The sequence below is a fragment of the Aedes aegypti genome, chromosome 3, assembly GCF_002204515.2.
Source record: "Aedes aegypti strain LVP_AGWG chromosome 3, AaegL5.0 Primary Assembly, whole genome shotgun sequence".
Taxonomy (NCBI): domain Eukaryota; kingdom Metazoa; phylum Arthropoda; class Insecta; order Diptera; family Culicidae; genus Aedes; species Aedes aegypti.
Genome location: NC_035109.1, coordinates 224,927,392 through 224,952,280, shown reverse-complemented (window position 1 = coordinate 224,952,280; position 24,889 = coordinate 224,927,392). Strand labels below are relative to the sequence as shown.

Here is a 24,889-nt window from a genome sequence, read left to right as displayed (position 1 = left end):
GCTAAGATTAGTCCATGATTATGAGCAAAATTATTGGAAAAGTACCCAAATATGAGTACTTAATTTTACTTTTCTTTGTGGATTTTCAATAATTATATTGGCCTTCCTTAGCCGAGTGGTTAGAGTCCGCGGCTATAAAGCAAAGCCATGCTGAAGGTGTCTGGGTTCAATTCCCGATCGGTCCAGGATCTTTTCGTAATGGAAATTTCCTTGACTTCCTTGGGCATATAGTATAATCGTACTGCCACACGATATACGAGTGCGAAAATATGTGAATGAACCCTAAGCTGAGAAGCAGGCTCTGTCCCAGTGAGGACGTAATGCCAAGAAGAAGAAGATGAAGCAAAATAAAATAAAATTGTTGCCATCATACAAATACATATTGTACTGATTTTATTAATTTACTGATTTTAATTAATATTTGAATATTTTGATCAATCAGCTATGTTGAGGAAAAATAACATAGGACCCATTAAAAAAATTCATAACGCTGAAGGGGGTGGGTGGGTGTCCTCGTGCTGTTGCGGCTCATACAAAATTTGTATAATATTCATACAAAAAGCGTTACGAGCGGGTGGGTGAGTGTTGAAAATGGCCATTTTTAGCGTTCTTCCTAGTACTTCTATGAGGCGTTGTGTTGCACATGATGCTGCTTTTGGTTGCAAAAGGCTGCTCCAGTTGTGTTATTTAACAATCACCTTCTAGAAGCATCTGATAGTTCCCATATTTGGGTAAAACGGCTTTACTCATGCCCATATTATGGGTTAAATATGAAAAACTCATAAATGGGTAAAACAATTTCCTATTTATGGGTTAAATATTCTTAATGTGTATGCTCTATCATGCGTGTGCCAGAATAAGGGCGTAAGTCGCAAGATCGATTTTTCTTCATCGATCCTCTCTTCTATAAATAAAGGAGACAAGATGCAATTGGCCAATTGGCTTGTTTAGGGGTATCCTGTTTTTTACATATTCGGATTCTACGTTAACAACTGAGCCAGAATCCAAAGTTTCATATTTTTTCATGCCCTGGAACTATTTTTAAAAGACGTTTGAATTTAGTATGTAAATCTCGTTCGAATCACTCCTCGGCAAATTTTAATTCGGTACGAGCTGTCATTATGCAAATTGAAATGTCATTGAGTCAACGGAATAAAAACTTGTTTAATAATTTACTATATCAAAATTAAGATATTAAAGCGCAATAATAACGTGTTAGACTCAGATAAATATACTCTTTCGATCCAGCTACAAAAAACTGTGAATTTCTTATCACCAAACAACCCAATTTCAGCGTTATGAAATAAATTAATGAGCCCTTACACCCTTATTCTAGCACCCGCTTGAAATGTTGTAACAGAGCACTGCATATGACGAGCCTAACCTCACTTATTTGACAGCTGCTGGTCCTGTTGTTTACGTTTCGGACTTAGTCGTTTTTTCCATCATTTTTTTACATCTTCGCATTTCTATCACCAGCATGCTGATGGTGACGATTTTCCACGGTAGGAAGATAGAATAATACAATCCGTGGGTATCTGCAGTGGATTTGACTTCCCCTCCAGCAAACTTTTTAAATGTAGAGAATTTAAGAATGATTCGAAAAAAGTACTAAGTCCAAGCTGTAAACAACAGGACCAGTACCTGTCAAAATTAATGCGTGACGTCACAGTGCAGTGGAGTATACTGTAAACTCCGCATTACCCTTTAATGTGTAAAAAATGCCCATTATTTGAAGATATATGGAGCTGTCAAAATAATGGGCACTTGTCAACTTTCTATAATGGGTGAATAATGCCCTCTTTCATATTCTGAATGTTTACTCAGTAATGGGTGAAAAACTTGTTAAGAAAGTTTGATCTTCTGGCTTTGATTACAATGAGGCCAGGCAAACCGGCGTTTTTCTACAAATAAAGGTAAATTAATATATTCAGAAGCATAAACAACTATTCGTTTATTAATATCGTTCCACATTTATTTCAGGCTTCAAAAATAAATGAATGAAAAAAGAGCAGTCTTGGGAGTCAACATGTAAATTAGTAGTTTGAAACAAAGGTACTGATGAATTGTAGATTCCATGAACTATTTATTAAAAGAAAATAAAGTGATTTTACAATTAAAACTATATCCTGTTATTATTTCCATTACTATTTACCTAATCAACTAAGTTTTATAAATGAATGCAACGAATAAAATAATAAAGAGTACATTTTACCCGTTTTCCGTAAAAACCTTACAACGATAATGGGTAAAATTTACTCGCTGATTTGACGTACAAGCTGTTTACCCATTAAAGAGTACAAGTGCTTTGCTCTTTTTAAGAGTTAAACTAGTTTCTCTTACACGGTGGTTTGCGAGTACCCTTTAATGAGTAAAAAAATACTCATTTTCAAATAGCAGAGAGATCTGTCATAAAAAGGGTAAATTCAAAATTCCAAAACGGGTAAATAAACACCCATTATTATAAAGCCGCTCCAGATTAAAAATGGGTGTTTTTAAACCCATTTATGGGTGAAAAAACAGTTGGCAGTCTTTTCATAGCATGAAGCTGGTGTTGTTCGGTGTAAATTGTTTTGGTTTAATTTCTAGTATTTTTTTTTGTATACAACATTCAAAGAAGTGGTAAGTTCTGTAGCATTGTCGACATGAATTTGTATTGATTGCAAAACATTTTGATATTTCAGATTTATCTATTGTTCCTGCAGTCCGCAGCTATATCTGGTTGCAGCAAATATCGGCATAGAGGAGCGACAGTTAATGCAGAAACAAAATCAATTAATTATTAAATTGAAAAAGTATGTAAAAAATAAAATTACTACATTAAAAACTATTGTTTTTGATCGTTTCATTTCAAAGATTCCGATTTTGATTTCGGTTAAAATTATTTACTTTCAGAGTAAATTTTTACCCTGTTTTAGCACAAAAAGGGTAAATTTTTACCCTTTTTGTGCCGCGAGCGAGATTTACAAAAAGGGTAAAAAAATACCCAGCCATTGACAGAAACCGCTTTTACCCTTTAAAGAGTAAACCGTGTTTACTCTTTAAATGTGGAGAGGCACTTCTAGCGGAAATGGGTGAATTTTTACCCATTAAAGGGTATTCGCAAACGACCGTGTAAAGAGGGTACTTTTTAACCCTTTAAAGGGTACTTTGAGCTTACAGTGTACTTGATTATATTTTTTCCGTGTCTGGCGCTTGTTGTTTTCACACCCCTGAAATCATCGCATAACAAAAATAAAACTTCTCGCTCATCATCCGAAAAAAACCTGTTGTATTTTCCGAGATCTGAATATAATAAACATAATAATGTTATGTCGAATTCGTTTTTGAACCTAGGTTGGAACTGGCGCAACCCGTTCTGAATCACAGTTTCAACCCCAACCCGGTTCAGGTTCGACCGACCCACAATTTGCTTGACGTTGGTTTGTTTATGTGTTGATCACCGACCCAGTTCCTAAAAACGAAAACGACATTAGTCAAAAGTCTGTCACTCAAGCTTACATCAATGTATCTACTGCCTATCTTCACTAAATTTGAAAAATAATAATTCATTGATTTGAGCTGCAAGTTCCCGTATACGTGAAAAAAAAACAATCACAACAAAAATAGCACATTCTCGTATGTCTTGCTAGAGTTCGTTTCATTTCGAACGGTGGTGACATCGCGAACCGCGCAAGCAACAGAAAATTTCAAACAATCGTAAACATCTCTCGGGGAAACGGCGATCGTTTTTTTGTGGTGTCGTGAATAAACGATTATTTCTCTTAATTTTATCATATTTTTGCATTAGTTGTTTACTGGAAAGTTTTAATAAAGCGTGAAATCAATATATACGATAACAATAAGTTTGAAAACTTGAAAATGTGGACGAATTTTGAGCTGGTGTCGGTCGAAGATGAAACATTGAACAGTGCTTTCTGTTCCAACGGTTTGTTCCGGATTTCCAGTGATGAATTGGTGAGTACTGAAAATCGGTGAAAGATTGCCAAAATTTAGTTCTATTCTGCTTCCGTAGGTTCAAACGAATCCACGCGTAACTGGGATTCTGCAGAATCGGCGCATGATCTTGTCGATCGACAAAGCGTTGGTTCTCTTTCAGGATGAGAATCGATGCAACGAAGGGAACATCCTGGACGTTTCGCATGATATCGAGTGCATTGCCGCTTCCGAAAGTGGCGATTTGGTGGTTTGTGGCCTCTCCAATGGAACGATCACTGGATTCCATGTGCGTGGAGCCAATTTGTTTAGTTTGTAAGTAGCGCCACTACCTAGAACCACAATATTTTTAAGCTAGAATGAACCTAAAATTATCCGTGGCAGGATTTTAGATCATAGTCTCACCCAGAGGTTCCCAAACATTTAAAGATCGTCGCCCCTTTGAGAAAAATATCCCTTGACCCCTCATTATTAAAACAACTAAAGCTCGCATAACTTATGATCTCGCCCTAAAAGCCATTGGTAACCATGTGTGTAGCTCGTTGTTTCTGAGCATTTGAACAGATTTACACGTTATTTAACAACTCTATGATGAAGAAAGGATCATTCTCTATCTGCCGGTGGTGTTGGTTTGGATGCTTATTCATTCATTTGCTCAGAAACAATGAGCTACACACGTGGTTACCAATGGCTTTTAGGGCGTTATCTCAGATTATGCGAGAATTGAATATTGAACTCAACAATATCTTAGAGCCAATAAGTTTAAATGGATATTAAAAATTCAGCTTAACATTATAGATTCGGAGATATCGTTTAAATCACAAAACGAATTTTATTTGATGTCATATTTTTTAACCATCTTGTATGAATGTATAAATACTTCGCCATCAGCTCCTGTAGAGCGAAAAATTGTTCTTCTCTGGAAGTACATCCCCTAAAACGGTTGAACATTTCTCTAGCTAACCCGAGAAACTCAGAAAGGGTGAAGAGATTGGTGTTATTTCTCTCGGTAGTCATGTTAGCAGCTTCTGATCTCATTTCCGATGTAGTAGGGCGAGAGACAACTTCGGCCAACGACCGGTTTTGGGTAACCCAGCTCGAAGTAAACTTATGGGGAGGATTAACCGCCGGGCCACCATTAGGGTTTTGACGAGATACACTGCTCACTTGTCGTTTGGTAAACTCCAGCCGATAAGGACATTCCCTGAAACTTGCTGCATGATTTTGACCACAGTTAGCACATTTGATGTCTTTGTGTGTTTTAGATATGCTACCACCCGATGCTTTTTTCGGAATGGTGCAATCGCCAAATGTATGCTGTTTACCGCATTTAACACAATGCAGTTGCATGTTTTGCAGTGACGGCTACCGTGGCCAAAGCGTTAGCAACGAAAGCATTGTAGAATATCGTTTACTCTGCGTGTCCAGTGTCTCTAGCTGACTACAACGTTGAATAGGTACTAAAGTGGTTCAAAAAATCGTTTTTGCTCCACACTTCTCATTCAATTTTAGATCAAATTCTGAGTGCCCTCCCAAAATTTGAGCTCATTCGGATAGAAACTGAGCGGAGCCTATTTCCTCGGTGCAAGCAGACCACCCAACTGGACACAATTTCGTCGTGACATATCCACCCTCACAAGAAGGAACGAGCCGTTTTTTGTAGTAGGTGATCTGAACGCCCGTCACCGCCATTGGAATTGCTCGAAGGCTAACAAGGCAGGATTACTACTGTGCCAAGAAGCAGCCAGTCGAAACTTTTTCATTCATTTCCCCGACTCCTTCATGTTTCACCCTACCGGCCGCGGTCGTCCATCCACGCTAGACCTGACCCTCTCGAACAACTTGCTGGATATGACAAAGCCCGTCAGCTTAAACGAACTGTCCTCGGATCATCGCCCGATAACATTCAGCATAAGTCTCTTAGCTCCAACTGTACGAGTAACACAAAAAATCCGCTGCTATGCTCGTGCGGACTGGCGTCGTCTCCATCGTGAGGTCAACGCTAAGCTGAACCTACTAGATCCAACTGTAGTAACCCTCAATGCGTTATCAAGAAGCTACCTCGAAAGGCCATTGTTTTTCTTGCCAAAATATTTTCTGCTTGCCTTCGAATCGGGTATTTTCCATCCAGTTGGAAACATGCCGTTGTGATTGGTATCCCGAAGCCAAACAAGGATTCTATGATTGCGTCTAACTATAGACCAATTAGTCTTTTGCCTACCTTCAGCAAACTTCTAGAACGCATAATCCTAAAGCGTATAGAGCAACACCTTGAAAACACTCGGATCATCCCCGATGAACAGTTTGGCTTCAAACGAGGCCATTCTACCAACCACCAGCTCGTCCGTCTGGTAAGGGAGATTCGCACCAATTTTGCGCAGGGTAGATCTTCAGACATGGTCCTATTAGATGTTGAAAAAGCTTACGATTCCGTATGGCAGAAGGCAATCCTTCATAAAATGTCAAGAGGAAATTTTCCCCTATACATCTTGAAAATCATTCGCTCCTTCCTCCTGAACCGCTGCTATCACGTAGCAGTTAACGGGCAAACGTCGAATAGGTACCAAATACCTTTTGGCGTTCCGCAAGGTGCTGTACTAAGCCCCACACTTTACAACATCTTCACTGCTGACCTAGTGATGCTTGAAGATGTTCATTATTATCTCTTCGCTGACGATACGGGTTTTGTCGCATCCGATTCTGACCCCGCCATAGTAATCACCAAGCTATAATCGGCCCAAAACTCCATCGAATCTTATCAGAAGAAATGGAAAATCAAAACCAACGCGGATAAATCACAGGCGATTTTTTTCACCCGCAAACGAAGTCCCCACAAACTTCCGCAAAATCAGATCTCTGTATGGAGTCGCGAGATTCCATGGTCAAACGACGCGAGATATCTTGGACTAACTATGGACCGCAAACTAACGTTCGCTACCCACATTCAGAACACTCTCAGAACATGCAACAAATTGATAAGAATGCTTTACCCCCTAATCAATCGGCGTTCACGGTTGGATACGAAATCAAAGCTCTTAATCTACAAGACAGTGTTCAAGCCGTCAATGACGTACGGATTTCCCGCCTGGTATGATTGCGCTGCTGTTCATAGAAAGAAGCTTCAAGTGAAACAAAATAGGATACTAAAAATGATCCTGAACCTAGACCCACAGTATCCAACAGATGGCGTTCACGAAATTGCAAAAATGGAAAAAATCAACGACTGGTTCCAACGTATCCTCTCAAAGTTTTGGACGGGATGTGCAACATCAGCAAACCCTTTGGTCGAGCAATTGTGCTTGTAGTTCCTGTGATATTAGAATAGTAGTATTGTACCTTTCCTCTATCTATACCCTTTCTATTTGCTATGATGAAGGTTTTTCTTACCTTTTCCTTCCATGAATTTAATTCAACCGTTAAGTACCAGTAATTTTGTAATTAATTGTTTTTATTTTAGCTGTTGAAAGGATTTCCATAACTCAGCTTAAGATACCTAGACACACACCATGTAACGTTAAATTTGAATTAATAAATAGAATGAATGAAAAAAAGAATAGAAACTGAGGCTGAACAAGCCCTCTAAAATTTAAATGAGAATTACTATGGGAAAAGCAAGCAATTCATTCAACCGGTCATACTGTTTACCCACGTGCTCTTGGGAATTAGAGCTACGTTGATACTGTTAAATACATTTGTCATCTACAACTTTGTCGAAGACCGTTTTTAATTCGGACGCCCCAGTAATTAGCTTACTTACTTTTGCTGGCTCTACGTCCTTCAAGACATGACCTGCGCCACAATGTTCCGCCAACTAACTCGGTCCATGGCTGCTAACCTCCAATTCCTCGATCGCCCCACACTTCCAAGATCCTGCTCCACTTGGTCAAACCACCTAGCTCGTTGCGCTCCCCTTCGTCTTGTACCGTCCGAATTTGAGTTGAACACCATTTTTGCGGAATTGTTGTCCGGCATTCTCACAACATGTCCCGCCCATCGTACCCTTCCAGCTTTGGCGACTTTCGTGATACTGGGTTCACCGTAGAGTTGCGCAAGCTCGTGGTTCATTCTTCTCCTCCATACGCCGTTCTCACGCCGAAGATCGTCCTAAGCACACGTTGTTCAAAAACTCCTAGCGCTTGCAGGTCCTCTTCGAGCATTGTCCACGTCTCATGCCCGTAGAGGACTACCGGTCTTATTAGCGTCTTGTACATGGTACACTTAGTACAGAAGTGAAGTTTACCAGACCGCAAGGTCTTGTGGAGTCCATAGTAAGCACGACTTCCGGCAATGATACGTCTTCGAATTTCTCTGCTGCAGTTGTTATCCGACGTTATCAATGATCCGAGGTAGACAAATTCGTCCACCACCTCGAACTTATCCCCGTCGATCGTCACGCGTCTGCCTATGCGAGCTCTATCGCGCTCGGTTCCTCCAGCCAGCAGATATTTCGTCTTCGACGTATTTATCTTCAATCCAACCCGATCTGCTTCACGTTTCAGCTTGGTATACTGTTCAGCAACCACCTGGAACGTTCTTCCGACAATGTCCACGTCGTCAGCGAAACAAATGAACTGGCTGGATTTATTGAAGATCGTGCCCCGCATGTTGAAGCCCGTTGGTTTCATAACACCTTCTAGCGCAATATTGAACAGGAGGCAAGAAAGACCATCGCCTTATCGAAGTCCTTTGCGTGTTTCAAACGGGTCCGATAATGCACCCGATATCTTCACACAGCACTGTACACTATCCATCGTTGCTTTGATCAGTCTAGTCAGTTTCCCGGGAAAACCATTCTCGTCCATAATCTTCCATAGCTCTTCGCGGTCGATGGTATCATAGGCCGCTTTGAAATCGATGAATAGGTGGTGCGTAGGGACTTGATATTCGCGACACTTTTGGAGGATCTGCCGCAACATAAAGATTTGGTCTGTCGTCGATCGCCCGTCCACAAAACCGGCTTGATAACTTCCCACAAATCTGCTTGCCAGTGGCGATAGACGGCGGAAGATGATCTGGGAAAGCACTTTATAGGCTGCATTAAGAATGGTGATCGCTCGATAGTTCTCACATTCTAAGTTGTCACCCTTTTCGTATATTGGGTATATTATTCCCTCCTTCCACTCCTCCGGTAGCTGTTCTGTATCCCAGATCCTGGCTATCAATCGGTACAGACAAGTAGCCAACCTGTCCGGGCCCATTTTAACAAGTTCCGCTCCAATACCATCCTTTCCAGCTGCTTTGTTGTTCTTGAGCTGTTTGATAGCATCCTTAACTTCACCTATTGTGGGAGTTGGCACGTCTCCCTCATCCGCCGTACTGATGAAGCCATTCATCCTACTGTCTTGATCTTCCTCCTCTGCGCCGTTTAGGTGTTCATCGTAGTGCTGCTTCCACCTTTCAATCACCTCACGTTCGTCCGTCAACATACCTCCATCCTTATCCCGTCACATTTCGGCTCGCGGCACAAAGCCTTTGCGGTATGCATTGAGTTTCTTGTAGAACTTTCGTGTTTCTTGAGAACGATACAGCTGCTCCATCTCTTCGCACTCCAACTCTTCCAAGCGGCGCTTTTTATCCCGGAATAGATGGGTTTGCTGTCTTCGCTTCCGTTTGTATCGTTCCACGTTTTGACGAGTGCCTTGCTGCAGCATCATCGCCCGCGCTGCATTCTTCTCGTCCAAAACCGTCTGACACTCCTCGTCGAATCAACCGTTCCGTCGATTTGTTTCCACGAACCCAATGGCACCTTCCGCTGCGTTGTTTATGGCTGCTTTGAGACTACTCCAGCAGTCCTCAAGAGGGGCTTCGGTGAGCTCTCCCTCTTCCGGCAACGCTGCTTCAAGGCTTTGCGCGTAATCAGTTGCGACTTCGGGTAGCTTGAGTCGTTCCAGATTGCACCGTGGCGGGCGTCGGTACCGAATGTTGTTCACAACGGAGAGTCGTTGGCGCACTTTAACCGTCAGTAGGTAGTGGTCCGAATCGATGTTTGCGCCGCGATAAGTTCTTACGTCGATAATGTCCGAGAAGTGTCTTCCATCAATCAAAACATGGTCGATTTGCGATTCAGTTTGTTGGGGTGATCTCCAGGTGTACCGATACGGGAGGCTGTGCTGGAAGTAGGTTCTACGTATGGCCATGTTTTTGGAGGCGGCGAAATCAATCAGTCTAAGGCCGTTTTCGTTCGTAAGCTGGTGAGCGCTGAACTTCCCTATAATCGGTCTAAATTCCTCCTCTTGGCCAACCTGAGCGTTAAGATCTCCGATAACGATTTTGACATCATGGCTTGGGCAGCCGTCGTATTCACGTTCCAGCTGCGCGTAGAAAACGTCCTTATCGTCATCGTCACTTGCTAGGTGAGGGCTGTGCACGTTGATTATGCTGATATTGAAAAAACGGCCTTTGATGCTCAACTTGCACATTCTGTTGTCGATTGGCCACCACCCAATCACGCGCCTCTGCATTTCGCCCATCAAGATAAAAGCTGTGCCCAGCTCATGTCAGTTGCCGCAGCTCTGGTAGATGGTATAACCATCCCTATACGTATGTACCGTCGACCCTTTCCAGCATACCTCTTGCAGCGCTACGATGTCGAACTTGCGGACCCTCAATAATTCGGAAAGAATGCTGGTACTTCCCATGAAATTGAAAGACTTACAGTTCCATGATCCGAGTTTCCAATCGTTAGTCCGTTTTCGATGCCTGGGTCTATGCTTGTAAGGCCTGCACCAACCCCCTGTCTCGCCGGAGGATCATCGTGCACAGCACTGTTTAGAGTCCCACGCTGGCACTAGAACGATGATCAGCCGCTCCTAACATGGAGAACAGACGCTGTTCAGAGCCGCCCCTAACATGGAGAACAGACGCTCTGATAAGCTACAACCTAAGAAGAGAGGAGCCCCCCTTCCCTGTCAGCATACGACCAAGTTCCCACCAGGGTTGGTTAACCGATCTTCCCTACGGTTACTCGTACCCCAGGCGGCACCACGGGGAGGTAGGGAGTTACTGGACAAGAGGCAAAGGACCACAAATGGGATCACAACGAGCACAAATGGGTAACAACGAGCTACACACGTGGTTACCAATGGCTTTTAGGGCGTTATCCCAGATTATGCGAGAATTGATTTGTGATGCGAAACGATGAAAATTTCATTTAATCATTTAATGATGTTTATCACTCGACAGGCTCGACAGCTGTCAGTTAACTGCCTTGTGATATTTAGCGCATACAATTTTTAATTTGTTTAAGTCATGGCACAGTGGCAGCCCTTCATACAAAGGTCGGACAAACCTCCAATACGTCCAAAATCGATTGATAATGATAATCTTGTACTGATTTTGGATACCTGATATCATCCAGTTGGAAATAACTGGTCAATTGAAAATTCGGTTTTCTAGTGAAATTTGTCCAAATGAAGGTTTTCTTCCAATCGAATAAAAAGGCTATTATTACCAAAGAAATGATTAGAATGCAGAAATTTGTGTATAAACCTAAACTAGAGATACATATTTGATTTCTTTGTAGTAATTTCAGTAAAGTTTTAAACAAGTTATGACACATACAGATTTGATTGATAAAATTTATAAATTATAATGAAAAATGAAAATTGAATTTTCACCTCTAGGGGCAAAGAGGGGCAAGAAAAACTATTGTACATTAGAAAGTATGGATGATTTGCTCCCTCATAGTGATTGACTCATTTTCTCGAAGCACTTCACAAAAAAACGGACGAGGTTTTAAAAATTTATCAAGATTTTTGCTACAAATAGCAACTTAAGTGTTAAAAATCATGTGATTATAGCCAAATCTAAGGCTTAAGACTACGCTTTCAAATAAAGCCTATTGAGCCTAAATCGGTTATGATTTCTTTGAGATACATCTGTTTGAAGTTTGTCTAAGAGATGAGCCAGCCTCGGGCTGCAAATCTCTTAAATAAAGATATCTATCTGAAGTTTGTTAGGTGAACCATAGTTGATGAATTTTCAGCAGTCCAATTTTGCTGACTTTCCCGCACTTACGATGCTGCCAAAAATCGAAAACAAAGCACATCAATTTCAAATTTTGAGAGATCGTCACCCAATGGTATAGAAGTCTATTGAAAACATTAAAATGTGATTTTAAGAACATGATTTTTTAAGGTTTTGTCCGACCATGCGCCACTGTGCGTGGTCTTCAGCCAGACACCCCCTTCCCCTTTATATGGCCACTTGGTTTATAGCCGTCCCGCAATTGAGAAAAGAATAAAACTGACTCCAGTGATCTGGGACAATTTCAAATTAAATTCATATATTATTCTTTTCAAATCATGCGAGACACCTGTTATCGTTTCTAAGGAAATACAGGTTACGGGGCTTTTCTTTCCACGCCATATAAATAACGTGAGTGTTATTTTCCGATGATCTGCAAGTAGCTGGAGATGCACTGAGGTAGGCAGTCATATATAAAATCTCCAAGCATCAATCTGGGTTGCTTCCGATAAGAACTAGGTTCATCAACCGTTTGCCTCAGTTGAATAATTAACTACATTATTAATACAAACTCGTAATAACGTTTTGAAATTGCAAAATAACTGCAGAAAAAAATAGCAATTTTTAGCTGAAAATAACAAATAATTAACGTTTACAGCGGCTAGATTCATAGACAACTAGATTATAAATATTTCGTTTCACATTCCACCGGGTCAAATGAGGAATATGTCATTTGAAATATTCCAATGCTTAAGTTACGCAAAATTGTACTTTTCGCGACTTTAAGGTGACACATCTCGGAAACCAAACATGGCAGGTACAATAGCCGGCTTGTGCCCCTACTCACGATTTCAAAGGCACAAATCTGTTGAAATAATGAACATACAAGGTCAATCTTCTTATTTTAAGCTTTCTGCTAGTGCATAAAGCTAAAATAGGAATTGCACTGTAGTTTGATGCTTCTTTCGCGAGATTTGTGCCTTCAAAGTTTTGGTACATTATTGAATTATGATTCCAAGCTGTTTCACCTTAAGTGATTCACTTAAATTTTGCGAATAAACTCACCTATACAAATTCTGAACTGCTACGACAAATGCAATTTTAATGAATACATAATTTAGTTTTACCAAATAAGGATGATAGCCTAGTTGTCTAACACAGAACACCTTAATATAAGAAATTATTGTAACGTTTGAAATGATACTAATGAGTAAAAAAAAGAAACAACTGCAGGCGATCGATCATACTCATGCTCATGCTTGATTATGAGCTAAACCCTTGTGATGAAAAATTGTAGTTTCATTCAAGTTTCATAATATCTTTGTTTCAAGTATGCGTGAGTTTAACATGGCTACAAAGAAGGACATAGAATCAAGACGTTGCCTTTTTCAGGGGAATCCATCCGGATGATTGTAATCCTGCGGGAAACACGTTCGTCGAAATTCGTCAAGTGAATGGCACTTATTACGTCCAGTGCAATCGAGGCCCGGTTTATCAGATCCTGATCGACGAGTCCAAGGTTAATGATACCATGAAGCAGCTGGATTGCAGTGGCATGGATGGTACCTTGAATTTCGAAGATTGCGTCGTGGTGAATCGGATTCTGGAGAAGCATCTACGGGAACCGATTACGAGCTTCGTTCCGATGACAAGCTACGAGCTGGGGAGCGACTTGTCTTATCCGCTGATGATGTCCACCAGTGCCGAATCAATCTACTTCCAAGGGGCTGAAGGGTTTGAAAAGATACCGCTGAAGCCGGAATACTGCGGCATCCGGAAGGTGCTGAATTTGGTCCATTGCTAGTAAGAAAAACTTATTGTGAATGTACACAGAATCTTTATATTTCAATCAATTTCAGCATTGCGTTGACCAACAGCGGCCAGATATTCGAGATTTCGTCAATTATTAGACTGAATGCTGATATACCACTTCCTTACAAAATAGACGATATAATTATAATGGAATGTACTGCAGATGTTATAGAGCTGTTGCTGCTAACGAAACCGGATGTAAATGGAACTCGGTTCATGAAGATTGTGGATTTCCCATGTGAGTATGAAGTACCTATATTAGAATTTATACAGTTTTATAAGTAAGGTGGCTCATTTTTATATGCAAAAAATCTACTTATTTCAAATCTCAACCCCTTAAATTTGGTAAGACATGAGACATGTACTACGCACAAAACATACATGGGTATGACAATCAATGGAATGTACCACAAACATGAAAGGATTGAGACTTGAAGCGAATGGGGGAAATGTTGTTAAAGAGCCTTACCGTGAACTTTTGGAAAGCCTCCTACACGTCATGATTTTCACCCGTCCAGATATTTGCTACCAGGTTGGCTATCGGGGTCGTTTTCAGCAGCATCCCGGCCAGCAACACTGGATTGCACTGAAGCGAGTTGTGCGGTATCTGCAAGGCTCGAAGCATTTGACGCTGGATCTGATGTCGAACGAACGTGCTAAGCCGCTTGTAGGCATTGCTGATGCAGATTGGGCCGCGGACATTGCCGATCGAAAATCTGTTAGTGGCTATTTATTCCAAGTGCTCGGCAATATCGTCTCATGGTCCAGTAAGAAACAGATCACTGTGGCCACAACATCGAGCGAAGCAGAATATGTAGCGTTGGGTGCTGCGGCACCTGAAGCTATTTGGCTGGCAGGATTCTTGGGCCACTTCGGATTGAAGACCGTTAAACCCGTTCCGGTTTTTTTTAGGGTAACGAGGATGCATTGGGAGCCAAGCACATCGACATAAGACACCGCTTTGTGCGAGACCATATTGCTACAGGAGAACTTACAGTGAAACCTATTCCAACTTTGGATCAGCTAGCGGATATTTTCACCAAAGCCTTGGACGCTGGATTCGAAGCCCTGAGGAAGAAACTAGGAGTAGACGATCGTGAGGAAGTGAAAACGAAGTAGGCGGTGACTTTTTAAATCGATCGCCTCTCCACCTAGTCGAGTGAAAATTTTTGAATTTAGTCTGTACCAACCACGTGACGCGAACGATCACTTTTGAATTCTAACACATGCTGATAGACTGAACCGAATGTGATAGAGACCGCCTAGGAAGCAGTGTTACGATAGGTAGGGATACTTTCAAGGTGATTGATGAGTTCGTCTACCTCGGATCCACGTTAACGGCTGATAACAACGTTAGTTGTGAAATACAGAGACATATCGTCAGTGGAAGTCGTGCCTACTATGGGATCCAGAGGAAGCTGCGATCGAGAAAGATTCACCCCTGCTAGAAGGAGTGCTGCAAGCACCTGGAATGTTTGAACGATGAGTGCTTGGGACCATCTTTGGCGGTGTATAGGAGAATGGTGTGTGGTGATGGAGGCACTACGGCTCGACAGGCTCTACGGCGAACCGAATATTCATAAGGTGACGAAGATACCAGCAGCTTCAATTTTTACCATTAAAAATATTCAAATCACTATAACTTTTTTGTTTCACAATATATGTACCTATCACACTTATAATTATTCGTTCATGGCAATCGCTAGTACTAGAGACGGACAACAATCCGTTTCCCTACGCTTCCATTCTTCTACCATTATAGCACGACTTTCTTTACGCCTAATATATAGGCAGTCTGCTGACCTAAAGCAAGCCTCTCTGCTACACAATTACCTTAGTTATAAACCTTCCCGCATGAACTGGCGTAGATGCAGGCGTAGACTGGTTCCTTGTGTAAGTGCAGCTAATCTGGCGATACTGGAGTAGCAACCACGGGCGACCAATCAAGCTCAAGCTCATAGACTTGATGAATTACGCTCATAATTTCACAGTTGCTTCTGAGGAATCCAAATGAACAAATATTGAGGGTTGTAATCTAAGATTTTTGCGATTCATTAATTATAAGCAACCCTATTGATAATGTTACATCACACTCTTTTTCAGCAATGGAATGTAAGTACGAGTTGGACATGAATGAGTACGTCTGGCTAGTCCAGCAGCCCAAAAGTGCAGTAAACATCTACTACATAACCGGAAACTCGTACGACAAACAGTATGTGCAAGAGGTGGAAATGAAGATTTTGTCCGAAACGCAGCCTTCTCTTCGGTTGGACAAACTCATTCGTAAGGGACGCCTGGAAGAGGCGGAAGAATTCGCCAAACAGTTCGATCTGAGCCTTCAACTGATTCATCAGGCAAAGGTTCGGAGTTTCCTGGCTCAATTGGCCACTAGCAAACACCCGGATAGCGACGAACAGCAGCAGACTTTCGCCAAAATGATGGAAGTCCTGAAGATGATCGACGAACCTGCCTTTTTCGTTACTGTTCGCATGGCGGCCATCCCGGAGCGGAATATGAAGCGACAGTTTTTGAAATTTCTGCTGGATAAAGTAGATGTAAGATAAATTTTCACTGGGTTTAAATCTTCATGTCATTGAATTTCAATGTTTTTTTCAGAAATCCTGCCATGAAGCAACGGAGATCAACGAACAGCTGCTAAGGCTGGACACCCTCAAGCTCATCGATCCCTACGAAGTGGACTCCGAGTGGCAAAATTTCATATACCATCGAAATCTGACCAAGCATTGCATTGAATTGTTCAAAACAGATATGCCATCCGCTTGCCTAATCTGGTCCCGACACATTTCGTCGATTATCCTTAACATGGACGCGTTGAAAATCAGCAGTCTGCTGAAATCCATCCCGGAGGACACGCCTCCTTTGGATCTGATTCAGTGGCTGATGCATTTTGTACCTCCGATTCTGCAACACCTGCCGCAAATGATGCGAATTCTGGTTACCTTTGTCATCGGGAAAACGAAGGCTCTTCAATTTGCCCCATTCTGGCCAAAGGTCGGCTTGACCTTTATCGATGACGTTATAGCCATCTTCAAAGACGTAAAGTTTCCCATAATGGACATGAGATTACAGTACGAAACGAACATGGAAGAAATGCAACAACTTAGTGATGCTCTCAACGACCTTACTTTGCTTAAGGAAAAGTTTAACCTAAGTGCGAACATCGACAATTTTCTACAAGAAACAAAAGAACGCACTGCCTTCAGATTACTGCAAACCGTTCAACTCTCAAACCTCAAACGCATCGTAGTTGAGTTCCTCTATCCGATGTTCGTTGCCCAAGAATCTCAGCTTCAGAACTCCATCATTCAATACATTCAATTCCTGATCTCGAATCAGAACATCAGTTACTGGGAAGAACGCTGTGTCATTCTGGTTGAGGTGATTCACAACGAAGACATTAAACTGGACTGCATCCTGGACATTCTGAAAGCGTCACCTGTCCCTTGGTCTTCGGTGATTACCCCACTGGTGAAGTACGCCAACTCGGACCACCCAATCGCCGGTAGGATTCTCATCGAGCAACGTACGCAAATAGTAAAAATTATCAAAGTAAAATACGACTGGCCCGTTAAAAGTCAAGATTGTCTCAAGATGCTGGCCAAACGTGTGCTGAAAATGCGCGATGCAAACATGCTGGTCGACATTAAGGAACTGACCGATTCAGCACCGGAAATCGCCTACGCAGTCGATATGGACGTAATGTTGCGGCTGGCTGAGTATAATGAGTTTGTGCCGGCTGTCCGGTACCTCGAGGCACTCAGTGAAAAACGCCGCCAGGAGTGCAGCCAAGGAGTCGTGGAAACTGTTGTTGTAAGTTTTAATATTCTATATTTATTTGTTAGCAATTAAGGTTGAACACATCTGCAACTTTTTTGTGTTTTCTGTTTTTGTGCGTAGTCAGCTATAATAATAATTTTCACCACAGAATTTTTTTTCCGCGTACGGCTAACAATGGCTTTTAGGGCGAGATATTAAGTTATGCGTGAAATGTTCATTATGTCACACGACCTTATGCCAAATGGAATTATGAAAATTCACCCGCTCTCAAGCTTTTCAAAAGTTCTGTCGGCAATATCCACATTATCTGCGAAGCAAACAAATTAACTGGAACCGTTGTCACACTGCAACTTATCATTTTTCTTGTAGATAAGGCATATCATCCTTTCCTTTTATTTCGTCGGTATCTGTTTCCCAGTTATCTTTCGGTGCAGAAAAAAGGCCAGTTTCTTCGAGCCTTCCTCATCAGTTGCTTTACTATTATTGAGCTGTTCAATGGCATCCTTAACTTCCCTAGAAGTGTGGTGCTAATTGGTTACCATCGTTCGTAAGGTCGATAGGGGTAGTATGTGCTACCTAAGAAAAATGTCTCTAAAAGCATGAAAACATATTATAAATTAATCGTTCCATAGTACCCCATACGTATTTTGTAAAAAATGTTACTTAGACTTTTGTTAGAAATACAGTGGGATTCCGTTTTTGGCAACAAAGTCGAAAACCGTGCCAAAATCGGAATCCATTTTTTTAATTTTAGTTTTCGACTATTGGTTTTGAAAACATCGAGTTGTGTTTAATACTTGACCTTGACGCTTGATTCATTTAGAATTGCTCAAGTGGTGAACAGTGCATCGACATGACCCTTGGACTCAGACCCTCATCTCCCCGGAACCACCTTACGGTATTTCTTCGGGAAGGGACCAGTGCATATAGCACAACACGTGTAGCAGAAGTAGCCTAGGCAAACTGCTTCTCCTAGCCGACTTAAACAATGTTACAAGGGACCAGCCTCGGCAGGGCTAATCCTCTGCAGCCAACTCTTGGTCGGCGCGCCATAGACGCTGCAATTCTAACATAATGTGAGTGACAGCCGTGGTTACTGCATTCCAGCACTCGGCATCCGCACACATTCTCTCTATAATATTGTCGGGGGACGTGTCCCCTCCGCATGTAGTGAGCATGCGACCTCTCACAACAATGAAACGGGGGCAATCGAACACGACATGCTCCGCTGTTTCCTCTACACCAGCACAATTGGGGCACGCAGGAGATTCTGAGTGCCCGAACCTATGCAGGTACTGTCTATAGCAACCATGTCCTGACAGAAACTGCGTCAGGTGGAAGTTCACTTCCCCATGGCTTCTACCATACCAATCTGACACATTTGGTATTAGTCGATGGGTCCATCTACCCTTAGTGGAGTTATCCCATTCCTGCTGCCAGCTTCTGAGCGTTTCCTCTTTACACGTGTCGCGGACTCCTCTGGTACCCCTTTGGTTGAAACATTGAACATCTTCCTTGATGATGAGCCCGATGGGCGTCATCCCGGCTATGATGCACACGGCCTCTTTAGATACCGTCCGGTATGCACTTGAGCATATTATCCTGTACGTGCTTTCCAACCGCTTTAGGTTTCTGTTCGTTCTAAGCGCTTTTGACCAGATTGGTCCTCCATACCTTAGTATGGATAGCGCCACGCTTGCCAGCAGCTTGCGTTTGCTGGCAATTACAGACTGTTAGACATCATCCTCGAAAGCGCCGCTATAGCCGTAGATGCCCTTTTACAGGCATATTCAACGTGGCTAGCGAAGCTCAGCTTGTCATCGATCATTACCCCTAGATGCCTAAGGGATCGCTTGGACTCTATGGTGCAATCACCTACCGAGATAAGCGCCCGTTGCTCGGACTTGCGGTTGTTGACCACCACCACCTCAGTCTTGTGACGGGCCAGACCTAGTTTCCTAGACTTCATCCATTCCTCAACCAGGGAAATAGAGTGCGCTGCTGTCAACTCTACTTCCTCCATCGATTCACCATAGACCACTAGGGTGATATCGTCGGCGAAGCCAACAATCTTAACACCCGTCGGAAGGGGCAGCCTCAGTACGTCATCGTACATCGCATTCCATAACAGCGGGCCCAGGATTGAACCTTGAGGTACTCCCGCGGTAATTCGAACGCTTTTCTGCCCCTCCTCTGTGTCATACAGTAGAATCCTACCATCAAAATAGCTTTCTAGAAGCTTACACAACTGCACCGGTACCTTGAGGCGGTGAAGCGCGTATGCTATTGCTTCCCAGCTTGCGCTGTTGAACGCATTCTTCACATCCAGAGTGACAACCGCGCAGTAACGGATGCCGCTCCTTTAATGCTCGATTGCCACCTCAGCTGTTTGAACGACCGACTGGATGGCGTCCAGAGTAGATTTACCATTTCTGAATCCAAACTGGTTGTTGGACAGGCCGTCCGCACTCTCCGTATACGGTACTAGTCTGTTGAGAATCAACCTCTCCAATAACTTGCCCGTCGTATCTAGTAGACAGATAGGTCTATACGCCGACGGGTCACCTGGTGGTTTCCCCGCCTTTGGTAGTAGCACCAATTTCTGTCGCTTCCATACATCCGGGAAGATTCCTTGATCAATGCAGCGTTGCATCGTGGTTCTGAACATGTCCGGATCCGTGTTCACTGCCGCTTTTAAGGCAACATTCGGGATACCATCGGGTCCCGGTGCCTTGTTTGACGCGAATGATTTCACGACTTCTGCCAGCTCTTCGTTCGACACTCTCGCCACTTCTTCTCCTTCATCTGCCGCATACGGCGCTGGGGGCTATGGGCTTATGGGATGGTGCGGGAAGAGTACATCGATTATCGATCGCAGCAACTCGGGCGATTTCTCTTGGGGCGCTATGGCTCCTTTGGTCTTAGCCATTACCACTCTGTAGGCGTCACCCCATGGACTAGAATTGGCACTCTCGCATAGACTTTCAAAGCATGCCCGTTTTCGACTCTTGATTTCCTTTTTGAGAGCCAACTTTGCCTCTCTGAATGCTGCACCGCGTTCCTCTCTTTGTGCTTCTGTGCGTGCGCGTTGCATTCTTCGTCTAGCCCGAAGGCAGATTACTCGAAGATTTGTAATTGATTAGCACCACCAATACACTGGCGGCCTGTTCTCTCTAGGAGGGGCTTTTCTCGGCATGGAAGCATCACACGCTCGTAATATCATAGCAACTAGCTCTTCACCGTTTAGGTCCAGAGTGTTTCGTTCGCGCCTCAGGGCTTCAGTGAATACTTCGCCGTCGAAGCGCGCTGTTTTCCATCCTCGGGCTTGGGTCGAGTTACATCGCGCTGCCTTCTGCCCGCCTGGTATTATACTATAGCGAATCGATTGATGATCGCTATGAGTATAACCGTCATCAACGCGCCAGTTCATGGTACCTAAAAGGTTAGGACTACAAAACGTCACGTCGATGATCGATTCTGCACCATTTCTGCGGAAGGTACTCACTGTACCCACATTTGCCAGCTCTACATTTAATGCGGCCAGGGATTCCAACAATAGCTGGCCTCTTTGATTGGTGCAGCGGCTACCCTACTCCACTGCCCATGCATTAAAGTCGCCAGCTATCACTACTGGCTGCCGATTAGCTAGTTCGGCCATCATCCTGTCAACCATGTGGGAAAATTCCTCAATCGACCACCTTGGGGGCGCGTAACAACTGCAATAGAACACGCCGTTGATTTTTGCTATCGCAAAACCGTCATTTGAGCTAGAGACTACTTCTTGGATTGGGTATCGTCCTGTCGTCCCTATAGCTGCTAGCTGTTGAGACCTATCCGCCACCCAGTTCCCGTTGTTGGCTGGTATGCGGTATGGGTCCGATAATAACACCACGTCAGTCTTGGTTTCCGAGACTGACTGCCAAAGCAGCTGCTGGGCTGCATCACAGTGGTTTAAATTTAACTGTGTTACTTCCGTTTTGGCTGCTTTGATACTCCGCTTGTGCCCGGACATTTGGGTCCGCCCGTTAAGTGTCCGTTGTCTGCTCTGTCGACACATATTAGGCACTTAGCGATTTGCTTACAATCGCTTGCCCTATGGCCTTCAGCGCCGCATTTTCTGCACATCTTACTTCTGTCGGGACCATTACAATTCCACGACTTATGGCCCTTCCCGAAACACTTGAAGCAAACTTCAGGAGGCTGTTGTATGCTCAGCCGGCAAACCGACCAGCCTACCTTGAGTATGCCCAAGTTCTTCGCTTTGTTGGCCTCTGCGACCGGCAGCCTGATCGCCGCCACCTGGGTGCCCTGCGGGCCCTTTCTAAGGTGGATGGCCTTACTGGCTACGTCGATGTCACACTGCTCTTTGAGGGCAGCCGAGACCTCCGCTGCATCGGTGACCTCATCCAGATTTTTACACTGGAGAGTCGCTTCAGCAGTAAGGGATCTTACATCAACCTCGTCACCAAGTACTTCTTGTGCCAGTTGCTTATAGACTGCACCCTTTTCCTTGGCGTCCTTCTTTAAGACTAGGATCATTTCACCAATCCTAGTTCGCCTTATGCTTCGCACGTCTGCGCCCAATGGCGATAGCTTCTCTGTGCTTCGCATCGCCTTCAGAACCTCGGCGTATTTTGCTTCCTCCGTTTTGATAACGAGGGCTTCGCCTAAATTCCTACGTTTCGCTGTTTTCGGTTTAGCGCTCTCCTTGGGCTCCGTTTTCGGTTTCCTCTGTTTTTTCTTATTTCCAACTCGTATCCACGGGTTGCTGTTGCCTTGCGCCCGTGGTTCCTGTGGATGCACTGCATGGTTCCGGTTAACCCGTGGCTCCTTTTTCTTGGCTTTCTTGACCTTAGGATTGGTGTTGGCCTCTCCTTTGTTGCCATGTCCTCTTGATCGCGGGGCTTGGCTCGTGCCAGCTTTTCCGCTTTGGAGGACGGCCGCGTAGGTCACTTTTCCCTTAGCAACCATACGTCTTTTCGCCACGTATTCATCCCCGGAAGCTTCTCTCTTCCGCATCGCGTATCGAATAATATCATCAGATATATTCGCGTTGCCTGTGAAGGAAAACATGTCGCGCATCGGTCGAGTAAAGTGAAGAAGTGCCGCGTTCGATTAGTTCTTTTTGATCTTTCGACGTTAACGCTTGCTCCTGGGCAGTGCGTCAAGAAAGCCCGAGCAGTCGTCAGTTGTTTTCCCTCTCGGGTCGCGCGCCTATTTTCTCTGAGTGCTTTTACATAGCCGAGCAAACGAGTGAAGCTGAAAGTGGATTGTTGCTGCTCAAGGATGACGGATCAATTGGTGAGCTCGTTTCATGTTACTATTTCTAATCTATAAAATATGTATGACTGCACCTTTAATCGTTACAACGGTGAGACGTAAATATGATTTTTCAACAAACTATGAAAGGTTCGTCACTGTGAGTGTCGACATAAACTCTGATTCATAAATTATTTATGTCTAAATCCTTTTTCTTTTTACCTTTATTTTTGTAATTAAAAAAAAACTTCGAATGGTTGAATTGGTATACACTTGTGACTTGCGAAAGGTTCACTTTATTCAACAAACTTTGAAAGGTTCGTCACCTCAAGTGTCGGCATAATTTTTCTCTACATAGATATTGTTCATATCAAATGAAAATATTATATTTACATACAAGCATGTTTATATCTCACAAATAATTATTTATCATGGTCTGAGTATATACAACATTAAAATAAAAAAAAATCAGAATTAATAAGTTGTTAATTTGATTGAATACACGATTGACTACATTAATTAAGTAACCAATGAATAGCTTATTCATATTCGTGTTGATTCGTGACATAGTTGATTCTAATCTTGATGTTAACATTTCTTAACAAACAAAACTTGATATTGGAAATGCTCTTGAAACTTTAACAAATTCCATTGTCGCAGTTCCAAAATGTGAAGTAAAACTTGAATACGTGATTATAGACGATGATCTTAAACTCTTGATCCATCTTAAAACGTGAGGAGAAGGCTATTTCAACGCACTCGCGATCCTGCTATGAAAATTATATGGCCGGATTTGCAAGAAGAAACGTTTTTCTCAATTAAGAAACAAACATTTAAAAAAAAATCTCAATTGGACCCTGGCTCTAAGCCCTTTTGGAAATTATCTAAAATTTTGAAAAAAAAAACTCAGAAGCCAGTACCGGCATTGAAAGAGGAAAACAGATTATTACTAACTAATTGCGAAAAAGCTCAAAAGGATGCTTTGCAGTTTGAAAGCGCGCACAATTTTAATTTAGGACCTACTAGTCCAATTGAAAATCAAGTTACTCAGGACTATGAAAACATTCTCTATCTAGAGAACGTTTTCGAAAATTCCTGTGAGACTGATTTGGAAGAAGAACTATTATTTAAAAAATCAAAAATATGAAAGCTCCTGGCGATGTTGAAACTTTTTACATCCTCATTAAGAAACTTCCCGAAAGAAGCTTATCATTCTTAGTTAATATTATGTATCCGGTAGAAATCAAGACCGACATTTATTTATAATTATTGTTTTCTTGGGCCCCGTGCGTCGCAGCTAATATATGAATAGTGCGCTGTGTTCATAAAAATCTTAAGAAAGCAGCGCCACTCTAAAAAACTGATTTCAAAATGTGGCGAGTTGAAGCGCGTCGCGAGTCTCACTGGCGCGATCCGGTTTGGTGGCAGTGCGACAATATATTTACAAATGTTTTCAATTAGCATATTTTCCTGACAAATGGAAAAATGCTAAGGTTGTACCAATTTAAAAACCAGTAAAAAATCCTGCAGAAGCTTCTAGCTATCGTCCAATCAGTTTGCTTTCCTCCATCAGTAAACTTTTTGAAAAGGTTATTTTGAACAGAATGATGGCCCACATCAACGAAAATTCATTTTTTTGCCAATGAACAGTTTGGATTCCGCAATGGACATTCGACTACTCATAAACTTTTACGTGTAACAAAATTGATTCGTTCCAACAAATCTGAAGGCATTTCTACTGGTCTTGTTCTTCTAGATATAGAAAAGGCATTCGACAGTGTTTGGCATGAAAGTTTAATCGTAACATTAAAAACCTTAAATTTTCCAACATACATTGTTAGAATAATTCAAAGTTATCTGTCAAATCGTACACTTCAGGTTAATTATCAGAACTCCAGATCTGAAAGACTTCCTGTAAGAGCTGGTGTTCCTCAAGGCAGCATTTTGGGACCAATATTATACAATATTTTCACATCTGACTTACCTGAGTTACCTCAGGGATGTCAAAAATCCTTGTTTGCGGATGACACAGGCCTCTCCGCCAAAGGACGAAGTCTGCGTGTCAAAAATGGAAGATATCTCCTAATGCTTCCAAAACTCAACTAATAATATTCCCACA

At 42.6% G+C, this 24,889-nt stretch overlaps 1 protein-coding gene across 1 annotated transcript in view; it reads left to right on the top strand.

Annotated features, from left to right (window-relative positions):
- Positions 1-3,683: 3,683 nt before the first annotated feature.
- Positions 3,684-24,889, top strand: part of LOC5570576 — a 34,702-nt gene continuing 13,496 nt past the window's right edge. The window contains exons 1-6 of the mRNA XM_001653178.2: positions 3,684-3,957; positions 4,016-4,251; positions 13,294-13,704; positions 13,761-13,951; positions 15,817-16,268; positions 16,330-17,544. Coding sequence (XP_001653228.2) covers positions 3,862-3,957; positions 4,016-4,251; positions 13,294-13,704; positions 13,761-13,951; positions 15,817-16,268; positions 16,330-17,544 — 2,601 coding nt within the window. The 5' untranslated portion in view covers positions 3,684-3,861. The remainder of the gene's footprint in view (positions 3,958-4,015; positions 4,252-13,293; positions 13,705-13,760; positions 13,952-15,816; positions 16,269-16,329; positions 17,545-24,889) is intronic.